The sequence below is a fragment of the Cololabis saira genome, chromosome 16 (assembly GCF_033807715.1).
Source record: "Cololabis saira isolate AMF1-May2022 chromosome 16, fColSai1.1, whole genome shotgun sequence".
NCBI classification, from domain to species: domain Eukaryota; kingdom Metazoa; phylum Chordata; class Actinopteri; order Beloniformes; family Belonidae; genus Cololabis; species Cololabis saira.
In genome coordinates, this window is record NC_084602.1 from 938,348 (window position 1) to 955,502 (window position 17,155).

Genomic DNA, 17,155 nt, shown 5'->3' on the forward strand with positions numbered 1-17,155 from the left:
AGGTCTGATACCCGAAATTCAGACAACACGTCACGTGTCCCACCAGGGACACGCGGACCCTGGACCATTGTTACACCGTCATAAAAAATGCATACCGCTCTGTTCCCCGCGCAGCTCTTGGTCACTCTGACCATTGTCTGCTCCACCTCATCCCTACCTACAGGCAGAAATTAAAGACCTCGAAGCCTGTAGTTAATACCGTGAAGAAGTGGACTGAGGAGTCAAAGCTGATGCTCCAGGACTGTTTCGAAAGCACGGACTGGAGTGTGTTTGAAGCTGCGGCCTCAGATCTCCATGAACTGACTGACACTGTTACATCATACATCAGTTTCTGTGAGGACATGTGTGTGCAGACCAAGACCTTCTGCACATACAGTAACAATAAACCCTGGTTCACTCCGACCCTCAGAAAACTACGCAGAGACAAGGAGGATGCCTACAGGAGCGGCGACCGAGCCCTGTTCAGGCAGGCCAAAAACACACTGACAAGAGAAATCAGGAAGGAGAAGCGATCCTACGGCGAACGGCTGCAGAATCGCCTCTCTGCCAACCCTGACCCCTCGTCTGTGTGGAGAGGCCTGCAGAACATCACTGGGTTCAAAAGGACCAGCTTCACGCCCTGCAGGCAACCGCAAACTCGCCAACCAGCTGAACAGCTTTTACTGCCGGTTCGACTCATCAGCCAACCCCCCCCCCCACCTCTGTCTACCCCCCTCCCTCCACCCGAGACTCTGCCTGCACTCAGGATCTCTGTGGAAGACGTGTGCCGGCTGTTCAAAAGGCAGAAGATCAGGAAGGCTCCTGGCCCGGACGGCGTGTCCCCTTCCTGCCTGAGAGCCTGCGCCGAGCAGCTGGCTCCCACCTTCACACGGATCTTTAACCGGTCCTTGGAGCTGTGTGAGGTGCCCTCATGCTTCAAACGCTCCACCATCATCCCAGTCCCGAAGAAACCCACCATCACTGGTCTAAATGACTACAGACCCGTTCCCCTGACGTCTGTGGTCATGAAGACCTTTGAGCGGCTGGTGTTGAGCCACCTGAAGGACACCACAGGCTCCCTGCTCGACCCCCTGCAGTTTGCCTACCGGGCAAACAGGTCGGTGGATGATGCAGTCAACATAGGACTGCATCACATCCTGCGTCACCTCGACACCCCAGGGACTTATGCGAGGATCCTGTTTGTGGACTTCAGCTCGGCGTTCAACACGATCGCACCCGCAATCCTCCACCAGAAGCTCACCCAGCTCACCGTGCCTGCCCCCACCTGTCAGTGGATTACCAGCTTCCTGAGTGACAGGAGGCAGCAGGTGAGGCTGGGGAGCATCACATCCAGCACCCGGACCATCAGCACTGGTGCCCCCCAGGGGTGGGGGGGGGGGGCATCACATCCAGCACCCGCACCATCAGCACTGGCGCCCCCCAGGGGTGCGTCCTCTCACCACTGCTCTTCTCCCTCTATACGAACAACTGCACCTCAGGGACTCTTCTGTGAAGCTCCTGAAGTACGCGGACGACACCACCGTCATCGGCCTGATCCGGGAAGGTGACGAAGTCCGCGTACAGAAGGGAGGTGGAACAGCTGGTCCACTGGTGCGGTCAGAACCACCTGGAACTGAACCCGCTCAAGACTGTGGAGTTGACAGTGGACTTCAGGAAAAACCCACTGCCACTCCTCCCCCTCACCATCCTCAACAGCACCGTCTCCTCCACAGACTCCTTCAAGTTCCTGGGGTCCACCATCTCCCGGGACCTGAAGTGGTCCACCCACATCAACTCCGTCAGGAAGAAGGCGCAGCAGAGGTTGTACTTCCTGCGGCAGCTCAGGAAGTTCAACCTGCCACAGCAGCTGCTGATCACATTTTACACTGCCATAATACAGTCTGTTCTCTGCTCCTCCATCACTGTCTGGTTTGGATCAGCCACCAAACTGGACAGGCACAGACTGCAACGGACCATCAGGACTGCAGAGAGGATAGTTGGGACTAACCTCCCATCTATCGACGACCTGTACCGGTCCAGGACCAGGAAACGGGCAGGTCGAATCTCTGCAGACCCCTCACACCCGGGACACCGCCTGTTCCAACTCCTCCCCTCTGGACGGCACTACAGCGCTTTGTGCGCCAGAACTTCAAGACACAGGGACAGTTTCTTCCCGCAAGCGGTTGCTCTGATGAACTCTCACAAATAACAAAGTCTCAGAGTAACCAAACACGTGCAATATAAAAATAAATCATCTCTTTAATATTCATGTTGCCTCACTCTGCTGCACCTCTCACTTTTTTATTTCTTTTGTAAAATTTTTAATTTTTTATCTTGTACTTTTGCATAATTCTTGTCTGTAGAAATTGTAAATAGGTCATAATTATTCTCACTACCTCAAACTGCTGCACCTTAAAATGTTTATAATTTTTGTACATAGAAATTCCACATTTGTCTATTGTTTATTTGTTTATTGTTTACCTTTAATACCATAGAGAGCAAAACTACCGGAGTCAAATTCCTTGTTGGACAATGTTCGAACCTGGCCAATAAAGATGATTCTGATTCTGATTCTGATTCTGATTCTGATACCAGCTGGTCCTGGTCTGATACCAGCTGGTCCCGGTCTGATACCAGCTGGTCCCGGTCTGATACCAGCTGGTCCTGGTCTGATACCAGCTGGTCCCGGTCTGATACCAGCTGGTCCCGGTCAGATACCAGCTGGTCCCGGTCTGGTACCAGCTGGTCCTGATACCAGCTGGTCCCGGTCTGGTACCAGCTGGTCCTGATACCAGCTGGTCCTGGTCTGATACCAGCTGGTCCCGGTCTGATACCAGCTGGTCCTGATACCAGCTGGTCCTGATACCAGCTGGTCCTGGTCTGATACCAGCTGGTCCTGGTCTGATACCAGCTGGTCCCGGTCTGATACCAGCTGGTCCCGGTCAGATACCAGCTGGTCCCGGTCAGATACCAGCTGGTCCTGATACCAGCTGGTCCTGGTCTGGTACCAGCTGGTCCCGGTCTGATACCAGCTGGTCCCGGTCTGATACCAGCTGGTCCCGGTCAGATACCAGCTGGTCCCGGTCAGATACCAGCTGGTCCCGGTCTGATACCAGCCGGTCTGGTACCAGCTGGTCCCGGTCTGATACCAGCTGGTCCCGGTCTGATACCAGCTGGTCCCGGTCTGATACCAGCTGGTCCCGGTCTGATACCAGCCGGTCTGGGTACCAGCTGGTCCTGGTCTGATACCAGCTGGTCCCGGTCTGATACCAGCTGGTCCTGGTCTGATACCAGCTGGTCCCGGTCAGATACCAGCTGGTCCCGTTTAATACCAGCTGGTCCCGGTCAGATACCAGCTGGTCCCGGTTTAATACCAGCTGGTCCCGGTCAGATACCAGCTGGTCCCGGTCTGATACCAGCTGGTCCCCGGTCTGATACCAGCTGGTCCCGGTCAGATACCAGCTGGTCCCGGTCTGATACCAACAGCAAGTGTATCTGGGGCTTTACCCCACAAATCACAACCGTCAAATGTCTAAAATCAGATCCTTTTGATCCACAACCAACCAACCCTGCACCAATGCTCCAGTCCCCTGTCACCTGTGATGTGTGTTGCTGAGGCGAGTGTTGGCAGCAGTAATCCCCCCCCTGACTCTGGTCCTCTGAGACCCCCCCCCACGCCGGTGGCCGACCCGCTCTTTCATTCATGCCGTTTTCAGGTTCACACGTCACCTTTTAATTATTGTTCTAAGTTTTTTTGTCCTTACTTTTGCGTTCCCTTGTTCTCGTCACAGCTGTTAATGTGGCGCCGTCACACGCCCCAAACCCTGGTGCTCACAGGGTTGAAGGTCCAGATGCCTGATTAGAAATGCGTGTTTTGCTGATAAAGTTTAAATATTTGAAGGGTCCTGTCTGAACCAGGTGATCAGATGTTGGGCTTGTGTTTCCAGCTGACATCACCTCGTCAGGCGACATCGAACAGTGTCTGAAGGAAGCGGCCTACATGAAGGACTTCCACCATCCCAACGTGATCCAGCTGATCGGTAACGGACACACACACACACACACACACACACACACACACACACACACACACACACACACACACACACACACACACACACACACACACACACACACACACACACACACACACGGGTCAGGGGTCAGGGGCTGGACTGACATGTCCATGTCCAACAGGAGTGAGTCTCCACCGGCGTCCCGGCCAGCGGCTGCCGGTCCCCATGGTGGTGCTGCCGTTCATGCAGCACGGAGACCTGCACACCTTCCTGCTGCTGTCCGGCTGGGTGACCACCCACAGGTGAGGGGGGGCTAGTGACCGCCCACAGGTGAGGGGGGGCTAGTGACCGCCCACAGGTGAGGGGGGACTAGTGACCACCCACAGGTGAGGGGGGGCTAGTGACCGCCCACAGGTGAGGGGGGGCTAGTGACTACCCACAGGTGAGGGGGGACTAGTGACCACCCACAGGTGAGGGGGGACTAGTGACCACCCACAGGTGAGGGGGGGCTAGTGACCGCCCACAGGTGAGGGGGGACTAGTGACCACCCACAGGTGAGGGGGGGCTAGTGACCGCCCACAGGTGAGGGGGGGCTAGTGACTACCCACAGGTGAGGGGGGGCTAGTGACCGCCCACAGGTGAGGGGGCACTAGTGACCACCCACAGGTGAGGGAGGCTAGTGACCACCCACAGGTGAGGGGGGGCTAGTGACCACCCACAGGTGAGGGGGGGCTAGTGGGGGGCTAGGTGACCACCCACAGGTGAGGGGGGGCTAGTGACCACCCACAGGTGAGGGGGGGCTAGGTGACCACCCACAGGTGAGGGGGCACTAGTGACCGCCCACAGGTGAGGGGGGGCTAGTGACCGCCCACAGGTGAGGGGGGGCTAGTGACCGCCCACAGGTGAGGGGGGGCTAGTGGGGGGCTAGGTGACCACCCACAGGTGAGGGGGGGGCTAGTGACCACCCACAGGTGAGGGGGGGCTAGTGACCACCCACAGGTGAGGGGGGGCTAGTGACCGCCCACAGGTGAGGGGGCACTAGTGACCGCCCACAGGTGAGGGGGGGGCTAGTGACCACCCACAGGTGAGGGGGGGCTAGGTGACCACCCACAGGTGAGGGGGGGGCTAGGTGACCACCCACAGGTGAGGGGGGGGGCTAGGTGACCACCCACAGGTGAGGGGGGGCTAGTGACCACCCACAGGTGAGGGGGCACTAGTGACCGCCCACAGGTGAGGGGGGGCTAGTGACCGCCCACAGGTGAGGGGGGGCTAGTGACCGCCCACAGGTGAGGGGGCACTAGTGACCGCCCACAGGTGAGGGGGGGCTAGTGACCACCCACAGGTGAGGGGGGGCTAGTGGGGGGCTAGGTGACCACCCACAGGTGAGGGGGGGGCTAGGTGACCACCCACAGGTGAGGGGGGGGCTAGGTGACCACCCACAGGTGAGGGGGGCTAGTGACCACCCACAGGTGAGGGGGCACTAGTGACCACCCACAGGTGAGGGGGGGCTAGTGACCACCCACAGGTGAGGGGGGGGCTAGTGGGGGGCTAGTGGGGGGCTAGGTGACCACCCACAGGTGAGGGGGGGCTAGTGACCACCCACAGGTGAGGGGGGGCTAGGTGACCACCCACAGGTGAGGGGGGACTAGTGACTACCCACAGGTGAGGGGGGGCTAGTGGGGGGGTAGGTGACCACCCACAGGTGAGGGAGGGGCTAGTGACCACCCACAGGTGAGGGGGGGCTAGTGACCACCCACAGGTGAGGGGGGGCTAGTGACTACCCACAGGTGAGGGGGGGGCTAGTGGGGGGCTAGGTGACCACCCACAGGTGAGGGGGGGGCTAGTGACCACCCACAGGTGAGGGGGGTCCACAGGTGAGGGGGGACTAGTGACCACCCACAGGTGAGGGGGGGGCTAGTGACCACCCACAGGTGAGGGGGGGCTAGTGACCACCCACAGGTGAGGGGGGGACTAGTGACCACCCACAGGTGAGGGGGGGACTAGTGACCACCCACAGGTGAGGGGGGTCCACAGGTGAGGGGGGGACTAGTGACCACCCACAGGTGAGGGGGGACTAGTGACCACCCACAGGTGAGGGGGGGGCTAGTGACCGCCCACAGGTGAGGGGGGGCTAGTGACCGCCCACAGGTGAGGGGGCACTAGTGACCACCCACAGGTGAGGGGGGGCTAGTGACCACCCACAGGTGAGGGGGGGCTAGTGGGGGCTAGGTGACCACCCACAGGTGAGGGGGGGGCTAGTGACCACCCACAGGTGAGGGGGGGGCTAGGTGACCACCCACAGGTGAGGGGGCACTAGTGACCACCCACAGGTGAGGGGGGGCTAGTGACCACCCACAGGTGAGGGGGGGCTAGTGGGGGGCTAGGTGACCACCCACAGGTGAGAGGGGGCTAGTGACCACCCACAGGTGAGGGGGGGCTAGTGACTACCCACAGGTGAGGGGGGGCTAGTGGGGGGCTAGGTGACCACCCACAGGTGAGGGGGGGGCTAGTGACCACCCACAGGTGAGGGGGGACTAGTGACCACCCACAGGTGAGGGGGGGCTAGTGACTACCCACAGGTGAGGGGGGGCTAGTGGGGGGCTAGGTGACCACCCACAGGTGAGGGGGGGCTAGTGACCACCCACAGGTGAGGGGGGGCTAGTGACCACCCACAGGTGAGGGGGGTCCACAGGTGAGGGGGGGACTAGTGACCACCCACAGGTGAGGGGGGGCTAGTGGGGGGCTAGGTGACCACCCACAGGTGAGGGGGGACTAGTGACCACCCACAGGTGAGGGGGGGTCCACAGGTGAGGGGGGACTAGTGACCACCCACAGGTGAGGGGGGACTAGTGACCACCCACAGGTGAGGGGGGGCTAGTGACTACCCACAGGTGAGGGGGGGCTAGTGGGGGGCTAGGTGACCACCCACAGGTGAGGGGGGGCTAGGTGACCACCCACAGGTGAGGGGGGACTAGTGACCACCCACAGGTGAGGGGGGCTAGGTGACCACCCACAGGTGAGGGGGGACTAGTGACCACCCACAGGTGAGGGGGGGCTAGTGACTACCCACAGGTGAGGGGGGGCTAGTGGGGGGCTAGGTGACCACCCACAGGTGAGGGGGGGCTAGTGACCACCCACAGGTGAGGGGGGGCTAGTGACCACCCACAGGTGAGGGGGGGTCCACAGGTGAGGGGGGGGCTAGTGACCACCCACAGGTGAGGGGGGGCTAGTGACCACCCACAGGTGAGGGGGGTCCACAGGTGAGGGAGGGCTAGTGACCACCCACAGGTGAGGGGGGGACTAGTGACCACCCACAGGTGAGGGGGGGCTAGTGACTACCCCACAGGTGAGGGGGGGCTAGTGACCGCCCACAGGTGAGGGGGCACTAGTGACCACCCACAGGTGAGGGGGGACTAGTGACCACCCACAGGTGAGGGGGGGCTAGTGACTACCCACAGGTGAGGGGGGGCTAGTGGGGGGCTAGGTGACCACCCACAGGTGAGGGGGGACTAGTGACCACCCACAGGTGAGGGGGGGGCTAGTGACTACCCACAGGTGAGGGGGGGCTAGTGGGGGGCTAGGTGACCACCCACAGGTGAGGGGGGGCTAGTGACCACCCACAGGTGAGGGGGGGCTAGTGACCACCCACAGGTGAGGGGGGTCCACAGGTGAGGGGGGACTAGTGACCACCCACAGGTGAGGGGGGGCTAGTGACCACCCACAGGTGAGGGGGGGGCTAGTGACCACCCACAGGTGAGGGGGGACTAGTGACCACCCACAGGTGAGGGGGGGCTAGTGACCACCCACAGGTGAGGGGGGGACTAGTGACCACCCACAGGTGAGGGGGGGCTAGTGGGGGGCTAGGTGACCACCCACAGGTGAGGGGGGGACTAGTGACCACCCACAGGTGAGGGGGGTCCACAGGTGAGGGGGGGACTAGTGACCACCCACAGGTGAGGGGGGGACTAGTGACCACCCACAGGTGAGGGGGGGGCTAGTGACCGCCCACAGGTGAGGGGGGGCTAGTGACCGCCCACAGGTGAGGGGGCACTAGTGACCGCCCACAGGTGAGGGGGGGCTAGTGACCACCCACAGGTGAGGGGGGGCTAGTGGGGGGCTAGGTGACCACCCACAGGTGAGGGGGGGCTAGTGACCACCCACAGGTGAGGGGGGGCTAGTGACCACCCACAGGTGAGGGGGGGGCTGAGGTGGGGGGGGGCTAGGTGACCACCCACAGGTGAGAGGGGGCTAGTGACCACCCACAGGTGAGGGGGGGCTAGTGACTACCCACAGGTGAGGGGGGGCTAGTGGGGGGCTAGGTGACCACCCACAGGTGAGGGGGGACTAGTGACCACCCACAGGTGAGGGGGGACTAGTGACCACCCACAGGTGAGGGGGGTCCACAGGTGAGGGGGGACTAGTGACCACCCACAGGTGAGGGGGGACTAGTGACCACCCACAGGTGAGGGGGGGCTAGTGACTACCCACAGGTGAGGGGGGGCTAGTGGGGGGCTAGGTGACCACCCACAGGTGAGGGGGGGCTAGTGACCACCCACAGGTGAGGGGGGACTAGTGACCACCCACAGGTGAGGGGGGGCTAGGTGACCACCCACAGGTGAGGGGGGACTAGTGACCACCCACAGGTGAGGGGGGGCTAGTGACTACCCACAGGTGAGGGGGGGCTAGTGGGGGGCTAGGTGACCACCCACAGGTGAGGGGGGGCTAGTGACCACCCACAGGTGAGGGGGGGCTAGTGACCACCCACAGGTGAGGGGGGGCTAGTGACTACCCACAGGTGAGGGGGGGCTAGTGACCGCCCACAGGTGAGGGGGAACTAGTGACCACCCACAGGTGAGGGGGGGACTAGTGACCACCCACAGGTGAGGGGGGGCTAGTGGGGGGCTAGGTGACCACCCACAGGTGAGGGGGGGCTAGTGACCACCCACAGGTGAGGGGGGTCCACAGGTGAGGGGGGGTCCACAGGTGAGGGGGGGGTCCAGGTAAGGGGGGGTCCACAGGTAAGGGGGGTCCACAGGTGAGGGGGGTCCACAGGTCAGGGGGGGGTCCACAGGTGAGGGGGGTCCACAGGTGAGGGGGGTCCACAGGTGAGGGGGGTCCACAGGTGAGGGGGGGTCCAGGTAAGGGGGGTCCGGCTCTTCCCGCTCACACGGCTAGCTGAGGAAGTGACAGGAGGCTGCTGTTCCTGCAGGAGCTGGCGCTGCACACGCTGGTCCAGTTCATGCTGGACATCTCCCGGGGGATGGAGTACCTGAGCAGCAAGAACATCATCCACAGAGACCTGGCCGCCCGCAACTGCATGTGAGTTTCAGAACAACTCCAACCCCACCTAACCAGGAAAGCACATTGGCAGGAGCTAACTCCACCCCAACCCAGTTAATCCTGAATCAGTCAGCTAGGACACGCCCACTGGGACCACGCTGACCTGCTCACGCTCGCCAAGGCTCACAGGCTTAGGTCTCTCATGTTAATTGTGAGCAAATCCTAATTTCAGAAGTCTCCTGAAGCAGCAGCTCTAGAGCAGCAACCTCCCGCCAGGTTCCTGCCAGAGACCTATTATTTATTGCTGAGTCGTGACAGGACTAGGGTCGCCACCTTTCAGAAATAGAAATAAGGGACTTTAAGGGATTTCAGCAGCGCAGGAGCCAAAAAAATCCCCAAAACTTCTAAACTGCATAGAAATGTATTTATTTTATATGAAAAAATAAAATGCTTTGATTTAAAGTCTAAAGTGCTTTAATTGCATTGAACTTGCGGGACTGTACAGACAGCCATATAGCAACTGAACTATCCTTTGCTCCTATTCTATGCATGTTCACATCAGCCCAGATGTGCTGTATGCAGGTAAATATAAATATAACCTACCGGTACAGGTGAAGGTCGGGAAATTAGAATATGCTGTAACAATTAATTTATTTCAATAATTCAACTTAAAAGGCAAAACTAATACATTACATAGTCTCATTACATGCAAAGCAAGATATGTTAACCCTTTATTTGTTATAATTTTGATGATTGAATGGTTTATTGATTTCATTAAATATTCAAATTTTTTGAGATTTTTTATTTGGGGTTTTCATAAACTGTGAGTCATAATCAACATTATAACAAATAAATATCTCACTTTGAATGTAGTGGGAAATAATATATTTGTTTCACCTTTAGTTAAATTTACTACGAATGAAGTTTTGCAATATATTCAAATGTTCCGACCTCCACCTGTAGATTATGACATCAATAAAAGAAGCTGCTGCTCACTCCTCAGGTTAGGAGGAGACCTGAGCTCAGTGCAGGAACTCCTGGGGTTGGTAGAGGGAGCAATGCCCAGGACTGTAGCTTAGGTAGGAGCACTGGGTGATAAAATGGGGGAAAAAACAGATAACAGAAAAAAAAAAAAATAACATCAATAAATAAGAGCATAATATATGAACGCAACTTTTAATTCCCAATTCCCCCCCCTACTTGGAGGTGAAGCCCGAGTCCTCCCCGCTGTCTGGCACACACATATAATAATAGTAATAATAATAATAATAATAATAATAACAATAATAATAATAATTATTATTATAACATAGAAAGATCAAAGATAACATAGAAAGATCTGGGCACAGACGCAGCAGGTCCTGTTGTCCCGCCACAAAGATTTTGCTGGCCTTAATGTTTCCTGTTTTATTTTGTTCATTATTGATACATTTAGTGTTCATGTGTGTGTGACAGACGTGTGTATTTAGTGTTCATGTGTGTGTGACAGGCGTGTGTATTTTAGTGTAGATGTGTGTGTGACAGGCGTGTGTAGTTTAGTGTAGATGTGTGTGTGACAGGCGTGTGTATTTTAGTGTTCATGTGTGTGTGTGACAGACGTGTGTATTTTAGTGTAGATGTGTGTGTGACAGGCGTGTGTAGTTTAGTGTAGATGTGTGTGTGACAGGCGTGTGTATTTTAGTGTTCATGTGTGTGTGTGACAGACGTGTGTATTTTAGTGTAGATGTGTGTGTGACAGACGTGTGTATTTTAGTGTTCATGTGTGTGTGACAGGCGTGTATATGGGGCGTTAATGAAAATACGGGACAAATCGCCTCCCGTATAAGTTCAATACGGGACGCAACATTTTTTTCTCAAAAAAAAAGGTGTGTGTGTGTGGGTTCCAGGTTGGATGAGAACATGGCTGTGTGTGTGGCCGACTTCGGACTCTCCAAGAAGATCTACAGTGGAGATTATTACCGGCAGGGTTCAGTGTCCAAACTGCCCGTCAAGTGGATCGCTCTGGAGAGTCTGGCAGACAACGTGTACACAAGCCAGAGTGACGTGGTACGTACACGCATGCACGCATGCACGCACGCACGCACGCACGCACGCACGCACGCACGCACGCACGCACGCACGCACGCACGCACGCACGCACGCACGCACGCACGCACGCACGCACGCACGCACGCACGCACGCACGCACGCACGCACGCACGCACGCACGCACGCACGCACGCACGCACGCACGCACGCACGCACGCACGCACGCACGCACGCACGCACGCACGCACAGGTTGAAAATGTCCAGGGTTTAAGAAAAACTGCTTAAGTGTTGAATTATTGTGTGTGTGTGTGTGTCAGTGGGCGTTCGGAGTGACGATGTGGGAGATCATGACTCGTGGTCAGACTCCGTATCCTGGAGTGGAAAACTCAGAAATCTACGAGTTCCTCATCAAAGGAGAACGACTGAAAAGACCAGCCGACTGTCGACAAGACATGTGGGTCTCACGCCTCCACCTGCACCACCTGCACTTGCATCACATCTGCACCACCTGCACCACACCTGAACCACCTGCACCACCTGAACCACACCTGAACCACCTGCACCACCTGAACCACCTGCACCACACCTGAACCACCTGAACCACACCTGAACCACCTGAACCACCTGCATCACACCTACTTTCTACCACTAGCCCTAAAAAAGAAGTCACAGATTTTAGTGCACTTGTAATCTTCCCAGGGCCCAGTCCCAATACTCCCACTACCCCTACTTTTCAGCACCACCCTTAAATTTTGCTGCTACGTCACTGCGTGGTTTACGTTCGGGTACGTAAGCACAAATAACGCCTGTTAAGAAATTTGATCTGATGTTTTCGGCGATGATGAGAGCCGCCGGCTCGGAGCAGCAGCAGCAGCAGCAGCCGGAGTACAGACGTGATCGCCGGGTCAACCTGCGCCGTCGTCCCGGGGAGTCCCGGGGTCCCTGCAGCTTTGTGGAGAATTACCGCTGGCTGAAATAAATCATTTAGGAAGATAAATGTTGGTTTAATAAATGAAATCTAACAGTAGCTACGCCTGTTAAGAAATTTGCTCAGAAAATTTCGGAATGATGATGCCTGCCGGTTCGGGAGCTGATTTATGGTTCCGCGTTAAATCGACGCAGAGCCTACGGCGTAGGGTACGGCGCGTGTCGCCGCGTAACCTACGCCGTAGGCTCTGCGTTGGTGTAACGCGGAACCATAAATCAGCCTTTATTCTGGCGAGGTTTGAAAAAGACTTTGCAACAACGACCAAGCGAGTGATTATGTACATTCACTGAATGTACATAATGAGTGAATATTATGAAAGTAAAATATATATTTCTCGCTAGAAATGTAATCAAAACACATTTTTATGCAGAAACTAACTCAAAATATTGATTTTATTCACTAAAAAATAAGAAATGTCCACCATGTTTGTTTTTTTTTATTCAGTCCACAAATGACGACGAAAAGCATTCTGGGAAATTTTTCTGGCCCTGGTTCAGCTAGTGAGCATCGGAAATCCCTCGATCCGTAGGGACAGATTGATGCCCCCTAACACTCGTTTAAGCCACTAGCACTTCTCAGCTCAGACGTTTCTCTCCTGTGTTTCAGCTACGACACCATGCACAGCTGTTGGAGTCCCGTCCCCAAGTGCCGTCCCAGCTTTGAGCAGCTGGTGGTGCAGCTGGAGCTGCTGCGCTGCAGCCTGGCCCCCCCCACCCCCCCCAAGGAGCATTCTCTCTACGTCAACCTGGACGGGGAGGCTGGGGAGGACAAGGGTGGGGTGTCTGGGGGGGGGCCCTCCAGCTGGAGCGTCCCCTGGCAGCGGGGGGGGCGAGGAGCAGCAGGAGGAGCAGAGGCTGATGGGGGGCCCCGGGGCCCCCAGACTCCCCGGGGGGGACTACAGGTACATCATGGGCCCCTGTGGAGCCCCCACCCAGGAGGACGGGGACGGGGCTGGAGGAGGGGGGGACGAGGAGGACGTCATTAATGTGTGAGACAGATCGTTCAATCACAGTGCTCCTCCTGGTCCTCGTCTGAGTGGACGCTTGCTTTGCTGCACAGAGCAGCGGGGGCAGGTGGAGACACCCTGGACCCCCCTGGACCCCCCAGGGGTCCCAGGACCGGCTCCGGAGGGGGGTCCCCCCTGCAGGAGAACCTCAACGGACCTTCCAGAACCTCCACAACCTTCCTGAAGACGTGTGTGTGGTCCGACGGACTGAACCGGGTCAGCCACGGAAACCAGCCAGTCATCTGGTCTCAGTAAAACCCTGGCTGATCGCCATGATTGATGGGTGATCAGCCCAGAACCATCCACACGCAGCAGTGGCTGATCGCCATGATTGATGGGTGATCAGCTCAGAACCATCCACACGCAGCAGGGGCTGATCGCCATGATTGATGGGTGATCAGCTCAGAACCATCCACACGCAGCAGGGGCTGATCGCCATGATTGATCGGTGATCAGCTCAGAACCATCCACACGCAGCAGTGGCTGATCGCCATGATTGATCGGTGATCAGCTCAGAACCATCCACACGCAGCAGTGGCTGATCGCCATGATTGATGGGTGATCAGCTCAGAACCATCCACACGCAGCAGGGGCTGATCGCCATGATTGATCGGTGATCAGCTCAGAACCATCCACACGCAGCAGGGGCTGATCGCCATGATTGATCGGTGATCAGCTCAGAACCATCCACACGCAGCAGTGGCTGATCGCCATGATTGATGGGTGATCAGCTCAGAACCATCCACATGCAGCAGTGGCTGATCGCCATGATTGATGGGTGATCAGCTCAGAACCATCCACACGCAGCAGTGGCTGATCGCCATGATTGATGGGTGATCAGCTCAGAACCATCCACACGCAGCAGTGGCTGATCGCCATGATTGATGGGTGATCAGCTCAGAACCATCCACATGCAGCAGTGGCTGATCGCCATGATTGATCGGTGATCAGCTCAGAACCATCCACACGCAGCAGTGGCTGATCGCCATGATTGATGGGTGATCAGCTCAGAACCATCCACATGCAGCAGTGGCTGATCGCCATGATTGATGGGTGATCAGCTCAGAACCATCCACACGCAGCAGTGGCTGATCGCCATGATTGATGGGTGATCAGCTCAGAACCATCCACATGCAGCAGTGGCTGATCGCCATGATTGATGGGTGATCAGCTCAGAACCATCCACACGCAGCAGGGGGTTCTGTCCCAACAACCTCCCACTAATTTCTATGTTTTCAAGTATCTGAATGAAGTGTGAAGTTGTGATCGTAGATGTTTTGGACTAACTGTTTCAGCTGCAGCACTTCTGAGACCAATTCTTCTGTGAACCAGAACCAGCAGCTAACTGGGTCAGGGGATCCTGGACCAGCAGCTAACCGGGTCAGGGGATCCTGGACCAGGATGTTCCAGGGGTCACACCTGGGCTCCGGGGCCAGCAGCCAATCGGTGAAGAGTGAAGCTCATAGCACCTTCCACTACCAAAGCCCCTCCCACCTGTAAACCCCTCCCACCTGTAAACCCCTCCCTTCCCTGGACAGGTTTTAACATGATGGGAACAGTTTGGTTTTCTACTTTAAGGCCCAATCTCAATACTCGCCCTTCTTTTCTTCCCTAACCCCTAAAAAAGAAGGGGGAGATTTTAGGGCACTTGAAATCTAGGGCCCTTGGCCCAGGTGCCTGTCCCAATACCCCCACTCCCCCTCGTTTTCATCCCTACCCTGATCAGGAAGCTGAGAGCCAAAAGCTGTTTTAATTTCAGCTGTAGCGCTGTTAATATGGCACTTTATTAAGTTTTAATATTTTTTCAGGCGTAAAAGTAACCGTTAAGATCCCCAACCTGGGCTCAGTTTATCCAAATAACGCCTGTTAAGAAATTTGACTCTACGTTTTAGGAGGTGAGAAGAGCCGCCGGCCCCGGGGAGCAGCAGCAGCTCACAGCCGGGGGGACAGACGTGATCGCTGGGTCAACCCACGCCGTCAGCCCCGGGAGAGAAACCTGCAGCTCTGTTGAGAATTACGCTGGCTGAAATAAATCATTTAGGAAGATGTTGGTTTAATAGATGAAATCTAACAGTTGTAGCTACGCCTGTTAAGAAATTTGCTCCGAAAATTTAGAGATTTCTGCCTGCCGGCTCCGGAGTTTATGGGTCCGCGTTAAATCGACGCAGAGCCTACGGCGTAGGGTACGGCGTAGGCTCTGCGTCGATTTAACACGGACCCATAAAACAGCTCCGCTATCTTCACTTCAGCTTTATCTGAAAGCCTTATCTGTAAATTACCCAGATAACAGCTTTGTGGTTTCTGAAAACTATTATATCATAAACATCCAAAACAAATCTGACGAGTCACAGGATTATTTCTCTCTATTTCCCACAAAAAAATGCTTGCTCCCTCGGTCACAATCTGAGCCTGATTGCCCTCGGTCAGCGAGTCAAATCGAAATAACTCAAACTCAAAATATTGATTTATTCACTAAGAAATGTCCGCCTTTTTTATTTAGTCCGCAAATGACGACGAAAAGCATTCTGGGAAATTTTTATAACCCCTCGCTCGCGAAGTCAGCATGTGAAAACACTCGATCCGTAGGGGCTATTCTCAGCCCCTAGCCCTCGTTATGCCCCCTCCCCCTAGGTGAAAAGAGGAATTGGGACAACACTACCTTCAGGGGAACGCGCAAAATTTAGGGTTAGTGAAGAAAACGAGGGCGAGGGGGAGAATTGGGACGGGGCTTAAGCATCTCAGAGGATGGAGGCTGATGAGCAGAGGCGGCTGTAAAGGCCCCGGGTGGACCCCCCCCCCCCCCCCCCGGGTGGACCCCCCCCCCCCCCCCCCCCCGGGTGGACCCCCCCCCCCCCCCCCCCCCCCCCCCCCCCAGGTGGACCCCCCGGGGCGGTGCGTCTGCAGGACCGGGAACAGCGTTGGTGGACCGCAGACGTCGACCTTCTCTCTGGTTCTGGTTCTCAGCTGGAAACTAAACTGGATTTCTGACAGCGGAGGAAATGTCTTTTTATCCTTGATGTTTTAACTCAGATTTTAGCTCAGATGATTATTCTGATAATCAATAAATCACTGGATCAACACCAATGTTTGTCTTTTTATTGAATGCGACTGGGTTTCCACACGTGCTCTTCTGTTCTGAGCAGCTCTGGGACAGACTGACCCGGTGAAGGCAGAGACCCGTCACTCGTGTGACCCGTGTGACCCGTTCACTCGTGTGGCCCGTCCACTCGTGTGACCCGTTCACTCGTGTGGCCAGGGCAGTTGCTAGGATTTCTGGGCCTCCTTAAAGAATATTGCCGTGGGCCCTTTTTTTTTTATTGCTGTAACAACAAATCTAACAAAACTTTTTTTTACATCATGATAACGTAACGGACGTTCGTTTGATGCTCATAACTACTGATTTGGCTAAAAAAAGAATGACTGATTAGGCTTGAATGCGTCATAATACAATCCACTGCAGACAGAGACAGTCACTGTAGTAGCAACGTTATTAGTAATGTTCAGTTAGTGACTTTTTTTATTCATGACTGGTCCAGTCCTGAGTGTAGCCCAGCCGGATGACGGCTAGTAAGCTGCGGATCATTAAGGTAAGATAATAGTTTCAACCACATGCCTGGCACCTTATTCAACACTAAATCATGAATCATGAGCGTCTTGTGCAGGAAACTGCGCGCTGGAAGCAGATCAGTGACGGACACTGGCTGGTTTATGGTTCCGCGTTGCACCAACGCAGACCTTCGGCGTAGGATACGCGGGGACGCGAACGTACGTTGCGCGTCGCCGCGTACCCCTCGCCGTAGTGTACGCCGTCGATTTAACGCGGAACCATAAATCAGGCTTAACGCGCGCATTTGTCA

General features: G+C 56.1%; 1 protein-coding gene across 1 annotated transcript in view; it reads left to right on the plus strand.

Annotated features, from left to right (window-relative positions):
* Positions 1 to 15,479, plus strand: part of tyro3 (TYRO3 protein tyrosine kinase) — a 63,199-nt gene extending 47,720 nt beyond the window's left edge. Inside the window, 9 exon segments of the mRNA XM_061742944.1 lie at positions 3,866 to 3,881; positions 3,927 to 4,019; positions 4,177 to 4,297; positions 9,205 to 9,208; positions 9,211 to 9,314; positions 11,162 to 11,321; positions 11,622 to 11,758; positions 12,899 to 13,121; positions 13,123 to 15,479. Of these exon segments, the coding sequence (XP_061598928.1) occupies positions 3,866 to 3,881; positions 3,927 to 4,019; positions 4,177 to 4,297; positions 9,205 to 9,208; positions 9,211 to 9,314; positions 11,162 to 11,321; positions 11,622 to 11,758; positions 12,899 to 13,121; positions 13,123 to 13,284 (1,020 nt within the window). The 3' untranslated portion in view covers positions 13,285 to 15,479.
* Positions 15,480 to 17,155: the final 1,676 nt, after the last annotated feature.